Source organism: Chanodichthys erythropterus, chromosome 7 (genome assembly GCF_024489055.1).
Source record: "Chanodichthys erythropterus isolate Z2021 chromosome 7, ASM2448905v1, whole genome shotgun sequence".
Classification (NCBI taxonomy): Eukaryota; Metazoa; Chordata; class Actinopteri; order Cypriniformes; family Xenocyprididae; genus Chanodichthys; species Chanodichthys erythropterus.
In genome coordinates this window covers 26,260,791-26,286,240 of record NC_090227.1, presented here as the reverse complement: position 1 = coordinate 26,286,240, position 25,450 = coordinate 26,260,791, and the positions used below count along the sequence as shown (strand labels likewise).

Genomic DNA, 25,450 nt, shown 5'->3' with positions numbered 1-25,450 from the left:
TACATCTTGGAAGTATGACCAAAATAAATTTTTACTGGAAAAATCTGTGAAAATTATTATTGTTGTTATACTTTGTTCTAAAATTGTTAATGCTAACAACATCAGCATTGCGTGACTGTGTATTTATTGTGTATTAGTGTTACCTGTAGATTTCAGTTTCTGTAGCCACTCCGCAGTCTGAAGTCTTCTGCTTTTGACTACGGGTGAATCTCCAGTTGACATTAATGATTGTCGTTTGGGCCTTTCTGGATTACAATCTGCCATCAAAATGATATGTTTAATTATTCCAGCTACTGTGGGAAAAGGCTATAAATGATCCTCCACCTGCAGCATCCTCACATATAGCCTAATAGCTGGGACTCCTTTATGTAAACAGATGTGACGTAATGACACAAACATGAACGGCGACAAGCTCGTATTTCCCGCGGAAACCCACTGGTGCTGCACTTAATAGAAAACATTATTACAAGCTTACCGGTGTGAATCAGGCTAAGGTAAGGAGATAGTTTTGAACACCGGCTGGTTATTTACTTGCTCAAAAATTGATTTTGGATCATTTTTAACCAAAAATAGTTACGGACTGCAGCTTTAAAATACTAATATGCACCATTTAGGGATAGATAAGGATAGTTAGGGATCCACAGTGATGAGCTTTTGTACCCCTAATTTCTGTGCAGTGTTTCTGACAGTATAGAGTTAATTCAGAAAGAATAATCCAAAACCTGAGGGTGGTAATACAAGTATCTTGTTTTTTCTTTGTTTGTTTTCCATTCCATATTTTTAGCAGACATTTTAAATGTGTGTTATGCAACTAAAGCTGTTGTGACTAAATGTACATAAGACAAGCACCTGCTTTTTATTTATTTATTTATTTTTTGTTTCCATTTGTTGTTCAATGAAGATTTTACTTTTGTTTAATAAAGTAGTTTATCTCATCACTACTTTGTTGTATTTGCCAGTGTTTTTTTCTTAGTTAAACATTCTGTAATGTATATTATATCAGTAAACACTGCTTTAGCAATAAATAGAACTATTTTAAAATGTATGTGTTTTTTTATTATTTATATTCTAAAAATGTAGCCTGTATAAAGCTTACTTTAAACAACAAGAGTCATAATAACCAATATGAAACTATGACACTAAACAACCTTTGACCATATTCTGGCTAATCACAAATCAGTACTCTCCCTATTGGGCGGGCTTTAAGAATGAGACCTGAGAAAGAACTTTGACCCTGTATTTCACGAAGACAGATCTTCTTGAAGTGATTCTGTATACTTCATTGTTTGTTGACTTGTTTTGGACTGATTTAGAAGTGTGTTTCATATGCCTGTGAATCCAGAGGTAAGTTATTCATTATTTCATTTGGGAGGACTTGTATGTCAATAGCAGTCACTATAGACTTGTATTACATTTTCAGTTGTCGAGCATGACTGTAAATGCCATGTTGTACTGCTCTAGATGGATATGTTGACAAATTGGCTAAATACACAAAAATTCGAAATCAGTTTTGGAATTTCACCATATATAGCCAACCATTTTTTCATGGTTACTCATGATGTTACTTGTTTTGTCCCAGATGACTCAGAACATGTTCCAGGAGGGACTGCATCAGGTGTTTTTTAAGGAACGGCCTTTGCCCCACCCACTTCCAGCTGCCGACTCCACAACTGGAGAGCCGATGGAAGATAGATTGGTCCGTTGGTTTGGGACAGTGGTTAATACCCGCATCCTTCTGTCTGGGGTAACAAAAATCTAGTTTAACTGTCATAGACACCCAACAAACCTGATAAAACTGATTACATGAAACATGCATGCATATCTTTGAATGTTAAGATAGTATTAGACTTTCCAGAAAAGCATACTACCATGCCACTTTTCTGCAATATACAGGTACTGGTCATATAATTAGAATATCATCAAAAAGTTGATTTATTTCACTAATTCCATTCAAAAAGTGAAACTTGTATATTATATTCATTCATTACACACAGACTGATTTATTTCAAATGTTTATTTCTTTTAATTTTGATGATTATAACTGACAACTAAGAAAATCCCAAATTCAGTATCTCAGAAAATTAGAATATTGTGAAAAGGTTCAATATTGAAGACATCTGGTGCCACACTCTAATCAGCTAATTAACTCAAAACACCTGCAAAGGCCTTTAAATGGTCTCTCAGTCTAGTTCTGTAGGCTACACAATCATGGGGAAGACTGCTGACTTGACAGTTGTCCAAAAGACGACCATTGACACATTGCACAAGGAGGGCAAGACACAAAAGGTCATTGCAAAAGAGGCTGGCTGTTCACAAGGCTCTGTGTCCAAGCACATTAATAGAGAGGCAAAGGGAAGGAAAAGATGTGGTAGAAAAAAGTGTACACGCAATAGGGATAACCGCACCCTGGAGAGGATTGTGAAACAAAACTCATTCAAAAATGTGGGGGAGATTCACAAAGAGTGCACTGCAGCTGGAGTCAGTGCTTCAAGAACCACTACGCACAGACGTATGCAAGACATGGGTTTCAGCTGTTGCATTCCTTGTGTCAAGCCACTCTTGAACAACAGGCGGAGTCAGAAGCGTTTCGTCTGGGCTAAAGACAAAAAGGTCCAAAGTTATGTTCTCTGATGAAAGTAAATTTTGCATTTCCTTTGGAAATCAGGGTTCCAGAGTCTGGAAGAAGAGAGGAGAGGCACACATTAAATTGCTTGAGGTCCAGTGTAAAGTTTCCACGTTCAGTGATGGTTTTGGGTGCCATGTCATCTGCTGGTGTTGGTCCACTGTGTTTTCTGAGGTCCAAGGTCAACGCAGCCATATACCAGGAAGTTTTAGAGCACTTCATGCTTCCTGCTGCTGACCAACTTTATGGAGATGCAGATTTCATTTTCCAACAGGACTTGGCACCTGCATGCAGTGCAAAAGCTACCAGTACCTGGTTTGAGGATCATGGTATCCCTGTTCTTAATTGGCCAGCAAACTCGCCTGACCTTAACCCCATAGAAAATCTATGGGGTATTGTGAAGAGAAAGATGCGATATGCCAGACCCAACAATGCAGAGGAGCTGAAGGCCACTATCAGAGCAACCTGGGCTCTCATAACACCTGAGCAGTGCCACAGACTGATCGACTCCGTGCCATGCCGCATTGCTACAGAAAATCAGGCATCAGGCAACTAAGTATTGAATATTGAGTGCTGTATATGATCACACTTTTCATGTTCATACTTTTCATTTAGCCAAGATTTCTAAAAATCCTTTCTTTGTGTTGGTCTTAAGTAATATTCTAATTTTCTGAGATATTGAATTTGGGATTTTCCTTAGTTGTCAGTTATAATCATCAAAATTAAAAGAAATAAACATTTGAAATATATCAGTCTGTGTGTAATGAATGAATATAATATACAAGTTTCACTTTTTGTATGGAATTAGTGAAATAAATCAACCTTTTGATGATATTCTAATTATATGACCAGCATCTGTATACGTTATGCAAAAAATAGTATGCAACTTTTTTTTTGTATTACATAAAATCTGTGGATGAATAATTTGATTTACCAAAATAGTGTTATACAAGCAAAGTATACACATGTCCAAGTCTTTAGTTTTCAGTTTGACTAGGATTAGGAACTACAACCATAAAAACATTAAATAAAATAAACTAAATGAAATAAAATCTAAAAATATATATACTGTATAAACTCATAGACTCGTATTTCAAACTGTATAGACATTTAAAAAAGAAAAGGCTAATAAAAAGATTTAACTTAAAAAATTAAAGTAAAAAAAGAAAATATACAAAATATTTACAGAAAATATAATAGTATATCAGTGCTACTAAAATTTGATGAATGATAGCTGAATCAACAGTGATGTTTATCATCTTTTTCTTGACTCATTATTTGATTGGACTGCCAAAAAGATAAAGGCTAACCATTTTATTTTCAAGATTAATACCACTCACTTAATGAAACATGCAAAATGATAACAATGTGGCATACTATTATTTGAAAGATTTATTATTGCATATTGTTACTACTTCACATACTATATTTGACCAACATTAGGCAACATGTACTGTAATTCTTGCTTTTTCTGTCTTTCTCTCTCAGGTTGTTCAGATTTTCAGTGCTGTCTCCTGTATTCTCTGCACCTTCTCTTATACTTGTTTGACTTTCAGCTGTTCTGCATCTTTGACAGCTCCAGTATGGTGTGGCCTGTTTGTAAGTGCTCAAATTAACCTTTGTGGTAACCAAATTTGACAATCAGAAAAATCGGAACAAAGCAATTATCAGTATGACACACTAGAGTAGAGTTACTAATGATTTCTGTCTGTATTATATTGTTTATGTCTCAGTATGTGGCCACCGGTTCACTTGCGATTGAGCTCCAGAGGAAACCCCAAAAAATCAAAGTAAGTTTTATGTCTTTTTTTAATGGTGATGAGTTTGACTTGATGAGTTTCTAATCTAGCTTAACCAGCTACAGTGACCCAAAAAGTATTAGCATACTTCATTAGTCAAGACACAATACTGTTTGCCTTCTTGTTCTTTTTGAACATTATCTGTATTGCTTTATCATATTTAACTCCACAAATGTCTTTCTATGAAATGTTTTGCTTAAAAGCGTTTGTGCTTTTTTTTTTTTTTTTTTTTTTTTTATATATATATATATCAGTTTGATGTTTTGTTGCCTGATGACATTCAGATATTCATGTCCAAATTAAATGTTGTTCTATAGTTTGGGACAAATGTATGTGTATGTTCTTACATTTACATCATTTAACAGATGCTTTTGTCCAACACAACTTAGCAGTTAAAACAACTAAAGAGCAACAATATTTAAGTGCTGTGACTAGCACAGTACACATAGCAAAGGTTTTTGTTTTAAATGGAAAAAAAATAGAATAGAAAGTGTTATTATCAAATTGTCAAGTGTTGACAAAAAAGATGGCTTTGCTTGAAAATGGCTAAAGACTCAGCTACTCGGGTTTTAGTTATAGGAAGGTTATTCCACCAGTAAGGAACAGTCAAAGTAAAGGTACGTGAAAGTGATTTTGTGACACTTTTTGGATGACAGCACAAGGCACCGTCAAAGTCCCTTTCAAAGAAAGTCGGTTCACTCGGCAGCCATATTTACAAAGCCTCCAGGCAGCCATTTCGGGCATCCAAGACCAAATCCTATCTATTTGAATGGGGGAATCTTGAAATCTAAAAATGTTGTTTCTTATGCTCAAATAGTGTTAAAAACATCTAATTCTCTAAAGCTGCCAAGCTTTCAATTAAATTTCATATTTGAAATCACCAATGAAATCTGACAACAACTGTCTTGTTTGTTTCTACACACTCAAATCATGGTTTCTATATGCTTGAATCATAACAAAAAAAACTTAGGTTGGCCAAAACCACAAGCAGTTCTGTCTTGGCAATATGACATATTATAACATATGATTATATGTCGTTAACATGACATACAGTATCATGACGTAACATATATAGGCTGTTTGTTTGCGTAATATGAGATCTGTGATGTGTTGTAGGTCATGACTCTGATGGGCCTGAACATATTCGGCTTGCTGTTTGCAGTTTGTTCTTTTCCCTCCTTCTTTATGAAATCCTCACAACTTGACAAAGCCACCACTCAGCAGGTGTGAATACAGAGACATACACATAATATTAAGCCATTGGCAAACCAATAGAAATGAGTTCATCTCTGTCTCTCTCTGTCAGCGCATTGGGGTGAACGTCCTGAAGGGAAGTGGTGTAGTGTCCATCCTCCAGTGTATGTTTGCAGCCATGTACACGCTTTTTCTTATTTGGAGAGGTATGATGTCCTACAGCACCTCCTACAAAAAGGACTACATCACCGTAATGCAGGTACAGCATTCACACCTTCAAACACCAGAATATGCTGTTATATTAATGGTTATTTTATGATTAATGCAATATCTGAACCTGTGTGTCTTAGAACTCAGAAGAACATACAGATCCACTGCTGGAAAACGAACATTTCAGCATTTGAACTGTCAGTGTGTGAAATCAGGAAACTTATGCAAGCAAATTTATGGCTTATTATATTTTGTCAAGGGAATAAATACATTTTTTAGCATTTGCAGCCCAGTTTACTATTGCAAATAGCAATGATATTGCAAAAACCTGATACTGCATACTTCCATTTATTCCATACAATATATCATTTATAAGTTATATTTAATTTATATACATTCATTACATATGCATGTAATTTGTGAGGATCACATAGACCTCATCAATGATTTTGTATAATAATATATTTATGTGCAATTAAATGTTATTAAATTGTGTCTTTATTTGTGTTTGTTGTGCCATTGCTGAAAGTCATATTGTTCTATTGTAAAGACAACATAAGATCAGAATTGACCTTGTTTACTTTCCTAATAGATGTTACGGGTCTTAGTGGGCATCATTCTAGAGAAAAGAGAAAAAAATATGAAAATTATTGCATAATAAAAATGTAATATCTTTATCTACTTCTGAAATGACCTTTTTTCACATGTGGGGAAAAAATATATCAACAAATATAGTAATGACACTTTCCACCAATGAAATCCTAACGGATAAAGTCCTGGGCTGGGTTTCCCGATAACGTTGTCTCTTAGCGCGCTAAGAAGACTCTAAAGGTAGACCTTAACTGAAGATGTACCGTTTCTAGGCGTGTTCCCCGAACTATCCCTTAGGAGGTTGCTTAAGGTATATCTTCTTAAGTGCGACGTTATCAGGTGCTGTCCATGGCGGTGGTGCTGAAGTGGCTGATATCAATGGCTCGAGAATCGATTATTCACTCTATACAGAGGCTGCTTCACTGCGTTATGTGAGAAAGCGGTGTTCTTTATAAAAGAAGCACTTCAGAAATAGTTGAAATTGCATTTAACAGGACTCAAAAATAATCAAAATTGCAAACTAAATCCAAATTATATTTTATATAATTTATAAATGAGTGCGAGAACCCGCAACCTCATGGCCAAACATATCGTGCCTCAACCCGCTACACTAACTGGCAGTATGCCTTCAATGGTCGTTTAAAGTTTAATTTATATTATCTTAATATATTTGTCATAGTGTCTTCTACTCCTGATTGACCAGCAGCTGCATCACATTATTTGTGTAAATCACTAATTTCTGTAATTGGATGACCTACTCAATAAAAGTGCAACACGCAAAACATATATTCAACAGCTACTATGGCGGAAAAAAAACTGAGAAAGAGGAGAGCCCCCAGCTTTACTCGAACCGAAATGGCCATTCTTTTAGATGAGGTGGCACTCCACAAAGACACACTTTTTTCTAATTTTCAGAAACAGTTACAAACAAAACAAAGAAAGACATATGGGAAAGCATAGCCATGAAAATGGCAGCATCAAGTTCCCACCCACAGCGAGAGTGGGAAGTTGTGCGTAAAAAGTGGCACGATTTTGCCAGTGCCGCCAAAGCGCGAGGTGCTGCAGTCCGGAGAGACTGGGCAAGAACAGGTGGTGGGCCCAGCTCTGTGCCTGCACTCAGCCCCGATGAAGAAAAGGCCCTTGCAATACTCGGAGAAGCAGCTTCACAGGGTATCTCAGGGGGTATAGATCTGAGAGCAGGTGTTGATACCACTCCATGCTCTCAGAGCAGGCCATCCTTGCCCTCTTCCACCCCCGCGCCCTCTTCTCCTGCCAGCAGCGGCAGGGCTTCTCCGGCACCAGCGTCACCACAGCTGTCTGCACCTTCATCAGCCTCCACTGTGGTCGCCCAGCACCAGCAATCCAGCAGTGGCTCCAGAAAGCGTCCTTCTATACGATGCGACTGCAGTCAAGAGCTAGTAGAGCTCGAAAAGGAGAAGCTGGAAGTGCTGAGGGGAATCGAGCGGAGTTTACAAGAGGCCAACAACCTCGCCCAGGCTACGCTGGAGGTGAAGAAGGTGAAGCTTCAGATTCTGGAGAAACAGTATGCTTTGTCAGAAGCACAATTTCAAAGACCAACCATCTCTGTGCCAATCATAATGCCAGGTCAAGGTAAGCGTGATTATGATACTCAGTAAAGTCGAGTGTTGTGTGTTATCTTTTTATTTTAAAAAAAGTGATTTACATTACAGATGAACCATCACCAACCCAGTGAATGCGGGCTCCAAGAAAGCCCGCATTCACCGCATTTTTTTTTCAATATTTATTTTTTTTTATTTTTTTTCAGTTATATGCATTATCAGTGTTTGTTCTAATAAACGTCAATTTCATTGAACAAAAAACTTGCTGTCATCGATGTTAGGTCTGCAAAGCATCTTTATTGTAAACAATTTATTGCACAATGATCAATGGCACATAATATTGAAGGATGCTTTATCTTATTGAGCATGTCCAATGGGGAATATGTTAATGAAACAAGTGTTGAGTCCTATTACTCATGAACTAAGTTTCTGACAAACAATACATTAACTGACAAAAAAATACATTAACCAAAAACAGTGAGAATGATTTGCTGCCTCGTTTGTACACCAGCAGCATGTAGGGCATCTCTTAGTTGAGGTGGGTTGTGGACACCTTCTTCCTCCTCCTCCTCTTCTTCCTCTTCTGGCAAAGCTGCACCTCCACTGACTGTAATGTTGTGTAGCATGGCTGTAACAACTGCTACTGCACAACATCTTTCTGGCTTCATACGCAACCCTCCAGCTGATTTATGCAGGCACCGGAAACGCATCTTCCAGTGCCCAATCGAGCGCTCCACCAAGTTGCGGGTACTGATGTGTGCAACGTTGTAATTGTGCTCAGCCTGTGTGGTTGGATTGGTGACTGGATTTAGAAGATAGGTTCGGAGGGGGTAGCCGCTGTCACCTAAAAAAATGCTCTGCCCAAAAAACCCTCTTTCGGCGTCTTGACCCACCACTGAATTGGCCCACAAAAAGCTGTCGTGTGTGCTACCAGGCCACTTTGCCACCATGTCTGCAAACATTCCCCTGTGGTCCACCACCACCTGGACATTGATGGCCGCAAAGCCCTTACGACAAATGAAGGCCTGGTCGAGCGCTGATGGGTTTGCGATGGGGATAAGTGTCCCGTCGACAAGGCCTATTATCCGCGGTATACCAGCAATGGCATGGAAGCCTTGATGCGCCTCCATCAGTTCGTGCCTGCCGGAAGGCATATGGATATAATCTGTGGCATGACGGAGCAGGATGTCCGTGACTGAGTGAACGCACCGCCACACCGAGGTTTTACTTAGCCCATATCCATCCCCCAACCACCACCAGAAAACTCCCCACTGCATAATAACGGAGAGCCGCCAGCAGCTGAATTTCGGGACTGAGGGGGTAGCTCTGTCGAGTTTGTCTTAACAAGGTAGGACCAACAAGATCTAAAAGCTGCTGTATTTGCTGCCGTGGCAGGCGAAATTTTGTTAGAATTGCAGCTTCTGACATGGTATCCAGGGGACTAAAGTTTTCACGTATGCAATAGTGCACATACACTAAATGGCTCCGCGGACGGCACCGTCTTTGATTTAGCACAACTATTCGCTGTATCGCTGCCATACTTCAAACTCCCCACTACAATCATTGCCTTTAAATAGACTCCTTAGCCTTTACTGCCTAATGGCTTGCCAGTTGATGTACCTTTGGATAATATTATTAAAAATCTAACAACTATCAGTGTAATGACAATTTTATTGTTTTTATAAAAACACTTCAGTTAGCCTAATTTAACACTGGGTGTACGCTATTACAGCTTCAGATTTATAAAAAAGCTTTTTGCACAGTGGTGGCCACTAGTGGAGTGAACTGTCAACAGTGTATAGCTAAGAGTGCTCCAGACCAACCTTACGAAAGTATGACTTACAGAAGGTATACTTAACTAAGAACGTGTCAGGAAACACGTATTAACGTTAAGGTACAGCTTATAATTTAAGAACGACGTAGAGTTAAGAAGGTTTCGGGAAACCCAGCCCTGATCTGCATTATTTGCTGCTGAGTATTTTGTTTCATATTGAAAAAAAAAATTATTACTGAAGCTACATTGTTAATGCTGTTTCATGTTGTCTTTAATACAGTTTTTACATCTTTAAAGCTGCAGTCCGTAACATTTTTTAGTTAAAAATTATCCAAAATCAAATTTTGAGCAAGTATATAACCAGCCAGTGTTCAAAACGATCTCCTTACTTTAGACCGATTCACAATGATAAGCTTGTAATAATGTTTTATAATTCGATAAATACTGGTGGGTTTCCGCTGAAAATTCAAGCATTTCTCCGTTTGTGTTTGCGTCATTACGTCACATCTGTTTACATAAAGAAGGGGTCCCAGCTAGTAGGCTATATCCATAGACATCATATACCTATATGATGTCTATGGCTATATCACTTGAGGACGCTGCAGGTGGCAGATCATTTATAGCCTTTTCTCACCGCAGCTGCAATAATTAAACTTATCATTTTGATGGCGGATTGTATGGTTGACAAATTAACATTAGAGATTAGACTGTACAGAAATTGAAATCTACAGTTAACGCTAATACACACTAAATATATGTAGTTATGCAATGCTGATGTTAACATTACGAATTTGAGAACAAGTATAACAATAATTTGCACGGTTAGATGTGATATGATCTAAGCCAGTGGTTCCCAAACTGGGGATACGCAAACAAAATGCTGAGTAGTTCATTTAATTCTACCTTAAAATAATATTAAAATTGAGCATGTATTTCTCACTGCCAAAATGCCGTAAATCCAGTACTTTTAATCAAATTACCTCATCTTTTGCAGTCAAAAATGACTGTATCTACAGAAGCAGCATACATATGATAGATCGCGTGCAGTCTGCTGCCTTAAATCACGCTAAATTATTGCCGTTCTCAACAATGCACCTTTGTAAAAGTGGGGATTAAGCACTTACTCGCATGAAGAACAAATATAGACACAGATAGCGGATTAATTTCTATTAAAGACTCAATTTTTTTCCGATACAAAAACATACCTTGTGTGAGTTCTTGTATTTAATGATGATAACAAGCAAGAACGCAATTGTTCCCAAATATCCACATGACTGCAAACGTGACATTATTATACAACAGGTCAAAAAACAAAACATACATTTTAAACGCAGTACTGTCAGGATTTACTCTATTTTGCAATGAAATAATAGTTCTAACGAAAACCACAGCAGAACGTCTCAGGTTACGTATGTAACCATAGTTCCCTGAGAACAGGGAACGAGACTCTGCGTTGCCACGCTTTGGGGAACGTCACACGTGACTCGGTGTCTGAAAAACCAACTATCCAACAACGCCAATGCTCATTGGCCGGCGACAGCCTATGACGTCATAGGGGCGCGACCCGGATGTATAAAAGCGCGCCCGCGGGAGCAGTCATTATCCATCGTCTTGAAGGGACTGCCCAGCAGGCCGCCTGAAGCATGTCAAAGGAACGCAGAGTCTCGTTCCCTGTTCTCAGGGAACTATGGTTACATACGTAACCTGAGACGTTCCCTTTCGAAGTGAACCTCACTCTGCGTTGCCACGCTTTGGGGAACGATATACCAACGCCGCCATGATTAAGGAGAGTGCCTGCCAAAAAATATGGCTGAAACAAAGGTCTCAAAGCAGTTCTCAAATTGCTCAGCAACTCCCCCTCGGGTCACACCAGGCTGTCAGTGACAGCATTCCCTTTGGCCAACAGCCCAAGCTGAACTTCCAAAAGGCTTCTACCTTTCTCTTTTAACAAATAGAGCCTAAAGAAATCGCTAAGGCGTCCGGGACCCACTTTCCCGAAGGAAAAAGTTGTCCCTTTAAGGGAATGTGGCCAAGGAACCAAAAGGAACCTCGGCCAGCCACTCTTGAGGGGAATGCCACCCTCATTGCCTACAGGGAGGCCAACCTGGTCTACTAGGGGAACAGACTTAGTCCAGGCCAACCCTGTCTGAATACAGAGCCTCTAGAATGCATTCTTGAAGAAGAAAATAGGTAAGAGTGACTGCAGAAAGGCAGAAACCAGCTCAGACCCACGCGTAGAGACGGGCATCCTGGAGAGCAGAACTCAGCTGAATGCTATGAACCCTCATATCGAGGGGAGATAATCCGCTCACCTAGGATCTACCCAGTGCTTAATTAACGCACTGAGGAGGCTGTGCGCTGAAAACCCTGAAAGGGGAGCACAAACCAGCCTGGGGCTGATCCTAAAGATGGGGCCTGAAGAAGGCCCAACCACCATAATCAGCTTAGGGAGCTAAGCACTATTACAAACCAAACCCCAAAGGGGAAGCGCAGAGCTCACCTAACAGGTAGACCATGCCAAGAGCACATAATCATGGAGGCCCGGGAGGGACTTACAACATGACAACAGAAGTACACTTCAGAAAACGACCCGTTTTATGGTAAAACGCCCTTCTGAACACCTGTCTAACGTACAGAGACAGATAACTTCCATGGCAGCCAACGAAAGCTGCACAGTGCTCCTTAATAATCCACCCAACACAACCCAACAAGCAGTGTACTCAGTAAAAAACACTTTTTTACTCTTCAAACAAGAGGAGTACAGCGTACGCCAACACGTATCAAGGAAGGCCTGGAAGGCCTACAACCTCAACAAACACGTGGCATCAGCTCGTGGTAGTGTTTAGGTCCCAAGCCAGGTAAACAACCCGCAAAAGAGGGGGTTGATCTACCACTTGGGCCCCTGGCCAGCGAATGTGTATATGACTAGTTCTCAGAGAGAAATACACCCAAAAACAAACACCAGTGTGTCCAAAAAAAGGCGGCCCGCAGGCTTAGCATCCTCCAGGACACATGGCGTAAGTCTCGTGGCCGTTTCCAGGAGCCTAAAGATCCAACCTAGGTGCTAGGTGGTTCTTAGCTCAACTAGAATCATCGACTCAGAGAGGCAACAATAGGCTAAACCACACCTCAGTAAGGTTTCACTACTGTCATCTCATCCTAAGCCACACAGAAAAACACAATCTGTGCCAACATGTAAACTAAAAAGGAGGCCTGAAGGGGCCTGCCGATTCAATGACACGTGGCTTCAGTTCGTGAATTTCCAGGGAACCAAGCTACAGGGAACCAGCTCTAACCCAATTAACTATGGGAAGCTAACTGCTACCTGTGCTAGGCTACACTTTCCAAACAGGCAAAGTACCCTAAGTTATGTGACTAAAGGGAACCATACACAACCAACATGGCTTAAGGGAGGCTAGTTGAGCCTGCTACCTCAAACAACATGCTGCAGGGCCTGAAGCAGTGTAAATCCAAAACAGTATGTGAGCAGACTGAAATCTATTATACAGCAGTATAAAACTATTGCTAACTAGAAGGAGGCTGATTTCTTTTTTACAGTCTAGCCTACAATCACCGTTATATGCAATATAGCTGATAAACAGATAACTGAAAGGGAGCTGACATATACTAACTTTTCTCAAAAAGTGATCTAGCCACCCTGAGTATGCAATCCAACAGGTGATGCACTCAGTAACCCTGGGGGAAAGGATCCACCAACACATAGAGGCCACTTTTTAAGAAGGCCTACCATAATAAGCGGGTGCCAACCTGTGGCAGCATATCAAGCTCACATACCAAAATGTAGGGCAAACGTCTAGAACTCAAAGGAAACTTTGAAATAAATGCTATTTGACAGAGAGAAAAAATAAAATCATTGCTACAGATTCTCAAATCTGTTCCAAGCCTTAGAGGACAGAGCTAAAATGCTAGCATAGTCAACTCAAACTTGAAAACATCAAGTGGCTCGAAAGAAAATACTTTTTCCCTCTCAGCATGAACGTTCTAGAGAGTGGGGCCTAGCAACATTAATAGCATAAACTTATCTACACAAAGATAAGGGCCTACCACCTGAGAAACAGCATCAGGTCTCTAACAAAGCAGTCTAAAAACCTAGCTGTTACACTCATAGTTGCACCTACATAAGCAATGGGATAATCTGGGCAAAAAATTCAGCCACTCCCTCAGGAGAAGGCCAAAACTAAAATACAAATGGGAATTATTTATACATACCCCATACATACACTTAGTTCTAGCCTGGCCAAACAACATAAAGGCCTATTCAAAATAAAAGGCGCTATAATAAGCCTGATCTCTACCTTGAAATTTCAGATAAGAAATACAGCAAAGATCACAGCTACTGCGCTGGGCAAACTCATAAACTGAAGTGATGAGCGCCAGCTCAAACTATAATGATAATAGTCGAACGGCAGATCATACAGAGAGAAAACTGAACAGCAGCCATTCTGTGGCTTGCTCAGTCAGTCTCAACACTCCAGTTTTTGCCCAAAAAACCCCTATTACATATTTACTGTTACACATTCAGGAAACAATACAGGAAATAAAAACAAGGTCGAACATTTAAGCGATTAAATCAGACCTTGTCTTACCTTCCCACGGCTCGAAGACCAGAGATTCCTTCCACGTTCTTTCATAGTAGAAGAATGATATCCCCGGTTCCATAAGCCTACGAACCTTTTCACTATCAAGCCAGAAGGCGGGCCTTCAGAAAAAGTTTCATCATGGGCCGGCCACCGGCCTGACTGTTCAAAGGTGTTATCCTGAACGTACACAGCTTAGAATTAAAAACATATCCCGGGAGGACGAAGAAAAAGGGCGAAGGAAAATACCAAATCCTCCCTCACCAAGAGAGGAGAGCAATCAGCGGTGTTGATCACGTCGCTGATTGATCACATCTCTCAAATCACCTCTCCTTTTCTTCGCATCCCGCCGCTTCTGAGACTTACTCTGAGGTGGAGGAGGTGCTCGAGCGGCGACACTGGATCTCTGACCCTGCCTCTGAGCCTCGGCTCGAGGCGGACCAGAGCCTCCCGGTTGTCTGGGCCCAGAATCGGACCTGAGCGGTATGCACTTCTTAAATGCTGCTGAGCGCGCCCTCGCCTCCCTAAACTTTCCAACGACCGCCTCAACGGAACCGCCGAAAAGTTCAGATGGCGAGACCGGGGCATCGAGGAGAGAGCCCTTCTCTTTCTCCCCGATGTCCGCCATGGTCAACCAAAGGTGCCTCTCCGTAGCCACCATAGCCGCCATCGACCTTCCAATCGAGGCGTCCAGGTCCTTCAGCAGGTCAGCCTGGTATGCTTGCAACACCGCCATCGTGTGCAAAGCAGCACCAGCCTGACCCGCAGCAGCATATGCTCTGCCGTTCAAACGGGATGTCATCTTAAGGGGTTTAGACGGCAGAACCGGAGCCTTCAGTGTCGGCGCGCTACCCGTGACGAGATAGTTAGCAAACGTCTCGTCAATGGGGGGCATCGACACATACCCATGCTGGCCCAATTCCTCCACATCAGCGAAATTCCCCCGCTGATGCAAATGAATCCTAGCCAAGTATGGGTTCTTCCATGCCTTCCCCACCTCAACATGTAGGTCGGGAAGGAATGGAAGGCTCACAGGAATTATAGGGTTGTGGTCGGAGAGAAACCGTTCGTCCAATCTGCCACGAACGGGCTCTTTCCTGACACGCTACCACGGCAGCTGCAGCCTGCCTGCAGCGCGTTCCACAACCTCCAATAATTCCACATATGCTGGACAGGGAGGCTTGGAAGAGAAAGAGGCAACCTCAGTCACTTCTCCCTCTTCCAAAACCATCTCCTGCTCTCGGGGGCTCTCAGTCAGAAGAGCACTCGCTCCTGGATCCGATGATGTCAAGGAGATGGCATCATCGTCATCCAGAAGCTCATCCCCGCCAGCCGCCGCTTGAGGTTGAGAGACCGTGACACCTCTCTCAAACTTAGCGGCGAGCTCCACCTGCGACCCCCACGAATGCAGCCGCCGCTCAGCCTCAGCACGAGCAGGACCAGATCCTCCGGGCACAGGTGTAGACGTCTCTCCCCTCGAGAAGAGCGTCAGGCGGGAACGGAGCGTTCTCATGGGAAAACGCTCACACAGCTCACAGCCAGTGTCCTCAAACGCCGACCGTGCGTGCTCTTCACCCAGACATAACACACATAGGGTGTGAGGATCCTCCGGGGTCGATGACTCACCAATAAAAAAAGTGACCACCTACTGGTGGTTTAAGTTTAATATTTAAAAGTTTTACTTAGTTTTACCATCATTGCATATTTCTCTATTGAACATTTTTTTATTTAAAACATTATTTTATAAAGTTATTCATAAAGGTAAAAATATGCACTGGAAAATCAATTTAGGGGGCAAATATTGTCCCTTAATGGCAAAGTGTAACTAAAAGTGGAAGAGAGGGGGTATGCAGAAGGATGGTAATCCCTTCAGGGGGTACTCCATACTAAAAAGTTTGGGAACCACTGATCTAAGCGATCATTAGATTTAATCACCTTTTGTTGCACGATTTATTGTAATACTTTTTTTTTCTCAGTTGGTCAGAATAAAAGTGGCAGATTTGTTGCTTACTTGTTCAGATGACTTTTTCCAGTGAAAATTCTTTTTTTTGGTCATACTTCCAAGACTATAATCAGTGATTCTGAAGTATAGTATCCACCAGTGCAGTGACCGACAGCAAACATTAGATTCATCAGCGCTGAGGAGCCGTGCTGAAGCACAACCCACGTAAAGATGATAATCCTGCAAATAACTGCAATTGCTGGTTTCAAACAGAGATGGCGACAAAGAGGCAAAACTAACAGACTGCAGCTTAAATATATGATTTAATTTATCTTTGCACAATCTGCACACAAGATACAGAAAATGAATGTAGTTCTGATTATTAATGTGGCTGAGAGAGATGAGATTTTACTGGATTTACCTCAACCTCTGCCTACATACACATACATGCGTACATTTACACACAATCTTCACAAATTAAAGCAAACTGCTGAATATTTAAGTATACAAATGCTCACACACAGACAGCTTCACTTCTTTGTCAGTTCAGCATCCACATCCTCTTCAGGTTTAAGTGCGTGCCATTGGGCGATGGGTCTTCTTGGATTGGCTAACATATCTGACCAGTGGCGCTGCTCCGTTCCTGAGCTGTTCTGTCCAAGGAAAACCTTTCCAATGGCATCATTCTTCCCAATTTTGTCGTAGTCCAACACCGTTACCACAACCTGTACTTTCTATAAGGAGACAGAAGATTAGTCAGGAACCATCAATGTGTTCTGTTTCAGAAAAATTGAATATTTAAAATATTTTAAGATCAACAGATCTCTACCTGAATCTGCTCAGATGGAACTTCAAAACTAAATGATTCATTGTAATATGGGTTCAGTGTGTTTTTCTTAATCGTGGTTTTCTTTTTCTTCAGCCTTTTGCCATTCTGCATCAGGTGGATTTTTACATAAGGGTCTGTAGAACAGAAATATAATGTCAGAATTGGTGAACTCAGTGGAAAAATGTGTTAGTATATAATTGGGCACTTTTTTCACCCACCTGAGAGACCACCCACGTCCATTTTTTTGAGGTTTTTGGCCTCCAGAACGACAACCGTCAGCTTTCCAGCAGTGGGTACATAGCGCAGAGACAAGCAAATATCACCTAACCGCTCATGCTGTTGAGTCAACAACAAAAAGTCTGTTATTATTTCACTCATCCTGAAATCAATACATTTCTGCACAATTCAACAACCGAAGAATTAAAATATCTGACTATAAGCAACTTCAGTAACCTTGCCAAAGTCATTACATTGACTACAACTGTCTGTTTGATCTGTTTTTGGATATAAATAAAGATAATTATAAAGGGATACATACATTTCCATACAATGCTTAATTCCATATAATACTTTCCATATATTTTTTATATGAATAAATATTAATATAATGCAAAATATGAATATATTTTAAAATTCTTCACGTTATAATTTAATTTTCATTAATCAAAATGATTTTGTAATGTATTTGTTTTATTGCAAAGCTTGCTTGTGTTGGACTAATTGTTTAGTGTCATTCCACTTTAACATGCTGTGGGTTATGACCTATTCACTTTAAATTTCAACTCAAACTCTGGGGTTGGGCAAAAAAAATTCATTCTAATGTAATCAAGATTCCCTTCATCACTCCGAGTCGTACCTCCTCTTTCTCTGCTTTCTGTAAATCTCTCCACTCTTCTGTAAGATGACTGAAGTCCACCTTATTCATCTGCACCCTCACATCCCCAATAGCATCATGTTTGGAGAAACGGTCAAAGTCATACACTGTCATGACCAGCGTCTTTCCACCAAGCTCTGCATATGGAACCTGCAGACAGAATATCAGAAAGCAGATTCTAATAAGTATCTTCTACTATTTTAATGCAATTAAATGCATCATTGTCCCCATGTACCTTAAATGTGAAGTGCTCATTAAAAGTCGGATCTAGTGTTTTGCGATGAACTTTTGTCTCAAACTTTTTCTTCTTGTCAGGGAGGAGGTAGACTTTCACATATGGATCAGAAGTGCCACTCATATCCATAGCAGCAAGACCTTCTGCCTGAATCACACCTACAATTAACTGAACAAGAAAGAAAGTCATATATACACAAATTATTCATAATTTTAATTAAAAAATAAAGTTCTCCACTCCAGCAGTATAATAAATTCAATGCCTAAGCAAGTTTCTTTCATTAATATGGATATTGATGACTGAATTAATGCTGGTCACTGATCTGTATTCATACCGCACTGTCAGTGAAGTTGTAGTCAAGGGTATAGAGAAGTTTTCCTAATTTTGCAGCCTCTTTAGATTCTGGATCCTCTTCTTTGGAGTCAGAATCAATTCCGTGATGGACAACCTGTAAATACAGCCATCATTAACACACACACACACACACACACACACACACACTAATATATAAATATATATATATAAGGTTTGGGTTTGTAATATTGTAAGATTCTCTTATGCTTACTAAGGCTGCATTTATTTGATCAGAAATACTATAAAAACATTGAATATATTACAATTTAAAATACCTATTTTCTATTTAAATATATTTTATATAAATTATTTCTCTGATGCAAAGCTGAATTTTCAGCATCATTATTCCAGTCTTCAGTGTCACATGATCCTTCTGAAATCATTCTAATATGCTGATTTGGTGTTCAAGAAACATTTCTCATTATTATTGTTGAAAACTGCTTTTATTATTGTTTTTGCTGCTTAAAGGGTTAGTTCACCCAAAAATGAAAATTCTGTAATTTATTACTCACCCTCATGTTGTTAAGACATTTGTTCATCTTTGGCACACAAATGAAATTATTTTGATGAAATCTGAGAGTTTTTTTTATTATCCTCCATTGAAAGCAATGAAATTACCACATTCAAGGTCCAGAAAAATAGTAAAGACATTGTTAAAATAGTCAGTGTGACTGCAGTGCTTCAACCTTAATATTATGAAGCGATGAGAATACCTTTTGTGTGCAAAAACAAAACCGAAATAACGACTTTATTCAACAAATTCATCTCTTCCCTGTCATTCTGCTATGCTAATTAAATTGCAGCGCTTCTATGTTTACATCAGAACACCATCTCAGTATTGGCCGACGCTGGTCACATGAGCAGCACAATGCATGTGTGTGATGCCAAAGCAGGAGCCAGCCAATAATGAGCCGCCGTTCTGACATAGAACATTTGTTATTTTAGTTTTGTAGGTTTTTTTGTTTTTGCACACAAAAAGTATTCTCGTCACTTCATAACATTAAGGTTGAACCACTGCAGTCACATGACTGTTTTAACAATGTCTTTACTACTTTTCTGGACCTTGAATGTGGTAATTTTGTTGCTTAAAAAAAACAAAAAAACAAAAAAAAAAACACGGATTTCATAAAAATATCTTGATTTGTGTTCCAAAGATGAATGAAGGTCTTACGGTTTTGGAATGACATGAGGGTGAGTAATAATTTTGGGGTGAACTAACTATTTAATATTTTTTAATGAATATTCTTTGATGTATAGAAATTTCAAAAGATATCATTTACTTGAATTAGAAATATTTTGTAGCAGTGTTTTCCCTCTCATTTTTGATCAATATAATGGTACTTTGCTGAAAAAAAGCATTTCTTCAAAAACTATATATATATTTTTGTATGTAACAGATGCAATATACTGTATTTGAATTCAAATTAATTATGAATTTGTTTAATAATTTGTACCTGTTTTGTTCCCTCTTCTCTTACGCTTGACATATTGATGGTGTTCTTTTCATTTTTTTCTTTCCCACCCTTCTCTTTTTTCTTCTTAAATATCATCTTCCTGCAGAAACACAGGCAGCAACTAAAAATGATGAGGACTACGAGGAAGCCGAAGGCCACCAAAGCCCAGGATGGTACTGAAATAACACACACACACAGAGACACACAGAAATTACAACAAATACAGAGCCGAGTGAGTGTTTAAGTGTGTGTGTGATAAAGACTGTGTAGTGTGTGCTCACACGGGACTTTATGAAGCTCATTCATAAACTTGCTTCTGATGCTATGAGCCAAACTCTCTGCGGTAGTAGCCTGAACAGCAGTGGGTGGAGAACTCGTAGGTCCAGGTACCTTCGATCCATTCTGTGCTGGAGATGCTGGAGATAAGGAAGGACCAGCCAGTAGAGCATCGCCCTCATGCATTCTGAAGCCTAGCAACAGAGAATTGCATTACCTGAAGAGTTGCATGCAATTTCGTAAAGTTTTTAACTCCCTTATGACCTTTAGCATTTGCATAGTTAGTGAATGCTAATGAATAGGAATCCCATTATAAGGTGTAAAGGCAAAGACAGGTTCACATTCAGCGCACACAGCAGGTGACATGAAGCTCCTTAACCTTGGATTATTTTAAGAAATGCTGAGTAGGAATTTATTGATTTTCTCTCTATTTACAGTGAAATGAGACACAGAAAGCCAGTGACATTGATACCCCTGAGATGCATTGCTGACTCAAACTTATACCTAAATATGCAGGACAAATTAACATGCATATACACAAATAAATACACCATCAAACAAATCCCTCTAATATTTGAAAACCACAGCTCAGATGATTTCATATAGAAGAATTTATTAAAAGCATCATATAGTTTATTTAAAAAAAATACGCGCAGAACCTGGGACACAACATGTTCTTGTACACACATAAAAGTTCACTGTAATCTGTAATCGTAAAAAAATCACACACTTACCTGCTGCTCTGATTTGAGAAGTGTACTCGAACTGGCAGTTTATCTGAAGAATTTTGGAGCAAGAACAGAAAATTAAAGACGGAAAACAAGGATAATGAGAGAGAAAAATGTCTTGTGTGTCTTATTGAGACTGTTTCAAAAGAAAGAACATATCAGGATGATTGAGTAAGTGTACCACTGCTAGAGAGAGAGAGAGAGAGAGACTGACTGTAACAAGCATCCAATTGGCAAGCTGTGCAGCAGTGGGTGGAACCATATGGACATTATGACAAAGGTTTTAACCAGGGGTGTAGAAACGATTTGAATCACATAAAGCATTATTTCTCAAAATCTTTGTAGACATACATAAATGTCTAAATGTCATTGCTACCCTTCAATGTAATCATTTCCAACACAGTCAGTCAAAATATAGACATGCAGATATTTTAATTGCAGTATATTGTATAAAAAAATCTTATTTTATTTATTATTATATCTTTATTTATATCTTATTACATTTATACACATTTTGAGTGAGCATTGTGGATGCTTGTTTCCGCCACAGATTTTTTATTTTTTATTTTATTCTTACATTTTCTTCAATTCTTATATCTCACAGTTCTGAGCAGTGTTGGGGTAACGCATTACAACAAGTAACTTGAGTTACGTAATCAGATTACTTTTTTAATTAACTAGTAAAGTAACACATTACTTTATCAAATTTACAACAAAATATCCAAGTTACTTTTTCACATTTATTGACCGACAGCTCTCCTGTCCCCATGCTGAGAGAAATAAAGTGCAGAAGTGTTGTGTGCGCTGTGTGAACATGATGGTTATTGTAGTTCTTGTGAAGATGCATTTACTCATCTCATAACTTTCAGTAACATTCGGTATTTCTCATAATGAAAATAAATTGTGAAATGCAATCTCAGAATTTTATGCAAACTTGTAATAATTAAAGGTGCTGTAGAACGTCTTTTCAAAAGATGTAATATAAGTCTAAGGTGTCCTCTGAATGTGTCTGTGAAGTTTCAGCTCAAAATACCCCATAGATTTTTTTTTAACTGCCTATTTTGCTGCATAATTAACTATGCACCGATTCAGGCTGCGGCCCCTTTAAATCTCTCGCTCCCTGCCCTCTCGAGCTCTCAACTATAAGTGCAGTTATACAGTGCATAAACAAAGTTCACACAGCTAATATAACCCTCAAATGGATCTTTACAAGATGTTCATCATTCATGCTGCATTCCTGTGAGTATAGTATATATTTGGATGTTTACGTTTGATTCTGAATAAGTTTGAGGCTGTGCTCCATGGCTAACGGACTAATGCTACACTGTTGGAGAGATTTATCAAGAATGAAGTTGTGTTTATGCATTATACAGACTGCAAGTGTTTAAAAAATGAAAATAGTGACGGCTCTTGTCTCCATGAATACAGTAAGAAACAATGGTAACTTTAACTACATTTAACAGTACATTAGCAACATGCTAACGAAACATTTAGAAAGACAATTTACAAATATCACAAAAAATATCATGATATCATGGATCATGTCAGTTATTATCGCTCCATCTGCCATTTTTCGCTGTTGTTCTTGCTTGCTTACCTAGTCTGTGCACAGATCCAGACGTTAATACTGGCTGCCCTTGTGTAATGCCCAAACATGGGCTGGAATATGCAAATATTGGGGTCATACATATTAATGATACCGACTGTTATGTCTGAAAACGTTCAGTATTGGGTCCTGTTGGACTCTGTTATGTTATACACTGCATGTGACAGGTTAAGGTGCCTTTAAGGCTTACAGCAGTGGTTTACGGCAAAGGTCGGAAAACGCAAGAGGTTGGCGTCAGTGGATAAATCTGATATGAACGAAGTTACACGGTGTGGTTATTGAGTCCTACACGAACACAACATTTGGCGAACGAGGATGTCTGAACTCGTCTTACCACCACCGCCTCCTTTCCTACCTGTTCCTGGTGATCCAGCTGTTCCATGGGATCGCTGGCTGACATCGTTTGAGGATTATTTGCTGGCTTTGGGACACTCGGACCTCGCGGAGGCCAGGAAGTGCGCGCTCCTGCGCCATTGTCTCGGGCAGGAGGGCCAGCGAATCTTCGCCACGCTCACCTTATCAGATGATAAGTATGTCACAGCCACGGCCGCTTTAAAGGCTCATTTCAGCTGCGGACGAAGCCGGCGGATGCATCATTTTGAGTTTCGTCAGAGGACCCAAAAGCCAGGTGAAACCGTTGCCCACTATGTATCAGCATTGCGTGAGCTGGCTAGACTTTGTGATTTTGGGGTTTTGGAGGATGGACTTATTGTTGACCAGTTAATAGAGAAAACGTCATGTAACCAACTGAGGGAGAGACTTTTACTAGAGCCAGACTCCACAACACTGGTGGATGCTTTAGTAATTGGAAAGCAGTTGGAAACTGCTCTAGCAGAGGCACGCAAGTTCATTCGCGCTGTGCACGAGCCTGTGACGTCATCACCACCGTTAGTTCAGCACACAGCGACTGCAGAGGCAGCTGACAGGGTGAGTGACAGTTTGGATGTACAGAGAGTGGACAGGGGGCCCAGGGAGAGTGGGCTCAAGAGCTGTAGCAACTGTGGCTCTCCTAAACATGCAACCAGAGATCAGTCATGCCCTGCCCAGGGAAAACGTTGTCGAAACTGCCATAAGTTGAACCACTTCGCACGCTGCTGTCGCTCCTCTCCTGCTTGCCATGATACTGCTGCTGTCCCCATAAACACTGTACAGACCCCACAGCCTTCATTCAAGCTTTGCACATGTCGCGTGGGCACAGCTTTCATTCCACTCCTCGTGGACACAGGGGCTAAAGTGTCAATCCTGAACAAATGCACATATGACCGCTTCTTCAGTCACGTGCCTCTGGACGCAGCAGCTAAACCCCTGTTAGGCTACGGCCATTTTCCCATCTCCACTCTGGGTGTGGCCTGCCTCCCCGTCAGATATGATCAACAATGTGCGCCTGCTGCTAAGTTCTGCATCACCCAGAAGGGAGCTAACATTATGGGCCTAGACTTGTTCCTTGCCCTGGGTTTTACTGTGAGTGATGCTAGAGGCCTGCATGTCCTGCAGGTCGCTACCTCCTGGCCTGACCGCTACCCACAACTATTCAACGGGCTGGGCCGTATGACTGGATTTGTACACCAGCCTACGGTTGACCTGTCGGTCCGCCCTATTATCCAGCCCCTTCGGCGTATTCTCCTGGCTCTCTGTGACGCGGTGGAGGCCGAGCTTCATTGCCTGGTGGAGGCGGACGTCATAGAGCCTGTTGACTCATCACCGTGGGTGTCTAACCTGGTAATAGCCAAGAAAAAGGGGGGCGGACTGCGACTCTGTGTCGACCTCACCGATGTAAACAAAGCCATCATCCCTGATAAGTACCCCCTACCTACGGCTGAGGAGCTCACTAGCCATTTCCACGGCTCCACTGTTTTTAGTAAGATGGACTTACGTAACGGCTACCTGCAGGTGCCTCTGGCACCGGCCAGCATGGACCTTACAGCGTTTGTCACGCACGTGGGGGTTTTCAGATTTAAACGCATGGCGTTTGGACTTTCATCAGCCCCGAGCTGTTTTCAGAAGATAATGTCACTCATACTGGCCGGTATCCAGGGTGTCTCCATCTATCTGGATGATGTGGTGGTGCATGCGCCCTCCACCGCACTACATGATGATCGCCTGGAGCAGGTTTTTCAGCGTTTCGAACAGCATGGCGTCACACTGAACTCTGAGAAATGCATGTTTGGGGTTGAGGAGGTTGAGTTCCTGGGCTTCAGACTCTCGAAGGAGGGCATCGCCCCAATTGTGTCCCATACTGAGGCCATTCTTTCCCTGCCAGACCCACAGTCACCATCCCAGCTGTCGTCCTTTCTGGGGATGGCCGCCTACTATCTCAGATTCATGCCACACTACTCTGACTCAACGGCCCCCCTGCGCCGGCTGCTCAGGAAGGATGTTCCGTGGGACTGGACCCCAGCCTGCCACGAAGCCGTGCGCATCATCAAACAGCAGCTCACTTCCCCACCCACACTGACCCATTTCAGCTTGACTGCGCCCACCATGGTCACCTGCGATGCCTCCGGGGTGGCGCTAGGCGCTGTGCTCTCCCAGACTCAGGAGGGGGTGGAACGGCCAGTGGCTTTCGCCTCACGGGCACTTACCCCTGCAGAGCAGAAGTATTCAGTAGGGGAGAGGGAGGCCCTGGCCTGCCTGTGGGCATGTGAACGCTGGCATGTTTACCTATACGGGAGGCCTTTCACCATCCGCACAGACCACCAAGCGCTGACGGCACTGCTGGCAACTCAAGGCTCGGGGCACAGGCCCATGAGACTTCTGAGATGGGCTGACAGGCTTAACCAGTA

General features: G+C 41.0%; 3 protein-coding genes across 3 annotated transcripts; 1 reads left to right on the top strand and 2 right to left on the bottom strand.

Moving 5' to 3' along the window:
* Positions 1-1,203: 1,203 nt before the first annotated feature.
* Positions 1,204-6,334, top strand: si:dkey-30c15.13 (uncharacterized protein LOC558731 homolog). Its single transcript, XM_067389187.1, has 7 exons — positions 1,204-1,344; positions 1,580-1,744; positions 4,112-4,222; positions 4,357-4,413; positions 5,539-5,646; positions 5,729-5,875; positions 5,967-6,334. Exons 1-7 carry the CDS (start codon positions 1,327-1,329, stop codon positions 6,018-6,020), a joined length of 660 nt encoding a protein of 219 aa, XP_067245288.1. The 5' UTR covers positions 1,204-1,326; the 3' UTR covers positions 6,021-6,334.
* A 2,127-nt stretch (positions 6,335-8,461) lies between these two features.
* On the bottom strand, positions 8,462-9,151 carry LOC137022914 (putative nuclease HARBI1). Its single transcript, XM_067389383.1, has one exon. It carries the CDS (start codon positions 9,149-9,151, stop codon positions 8,462-8,464), a length of 690 nt encoding a protein of 229 aa, XP_067245484.1.
* A 7,690-nt stretch (positions 9,152-16,841) lies between these two features.
* Positions 16,842-20,519, bottom strand: syt1b (synaptotagmin Ib). The gene is made up of 8 exons (XM_067389186.1): positions 20,339-20,519; positions 20,058-20,233; positions 18,584-18,697; positions 18,250-18,417; positions 17,997-18,164; positions 17,359-17,476; positions 17,141-17,274; positions 16,842-16,943 (listed from the first exon to the last, which is right to left on the bottom strand). The coding sequence occupies exons 1-8, from the start codon at positions 20,517-20,519 to the stop codon at positions 16,842-16,844; spliced, it is 1,161 nt and encodes a 386-aa protein (XP_067245287.1).
* Between the last annotated feature and the right edge of the window lie 4,931 nt (positions 20,520-25,450).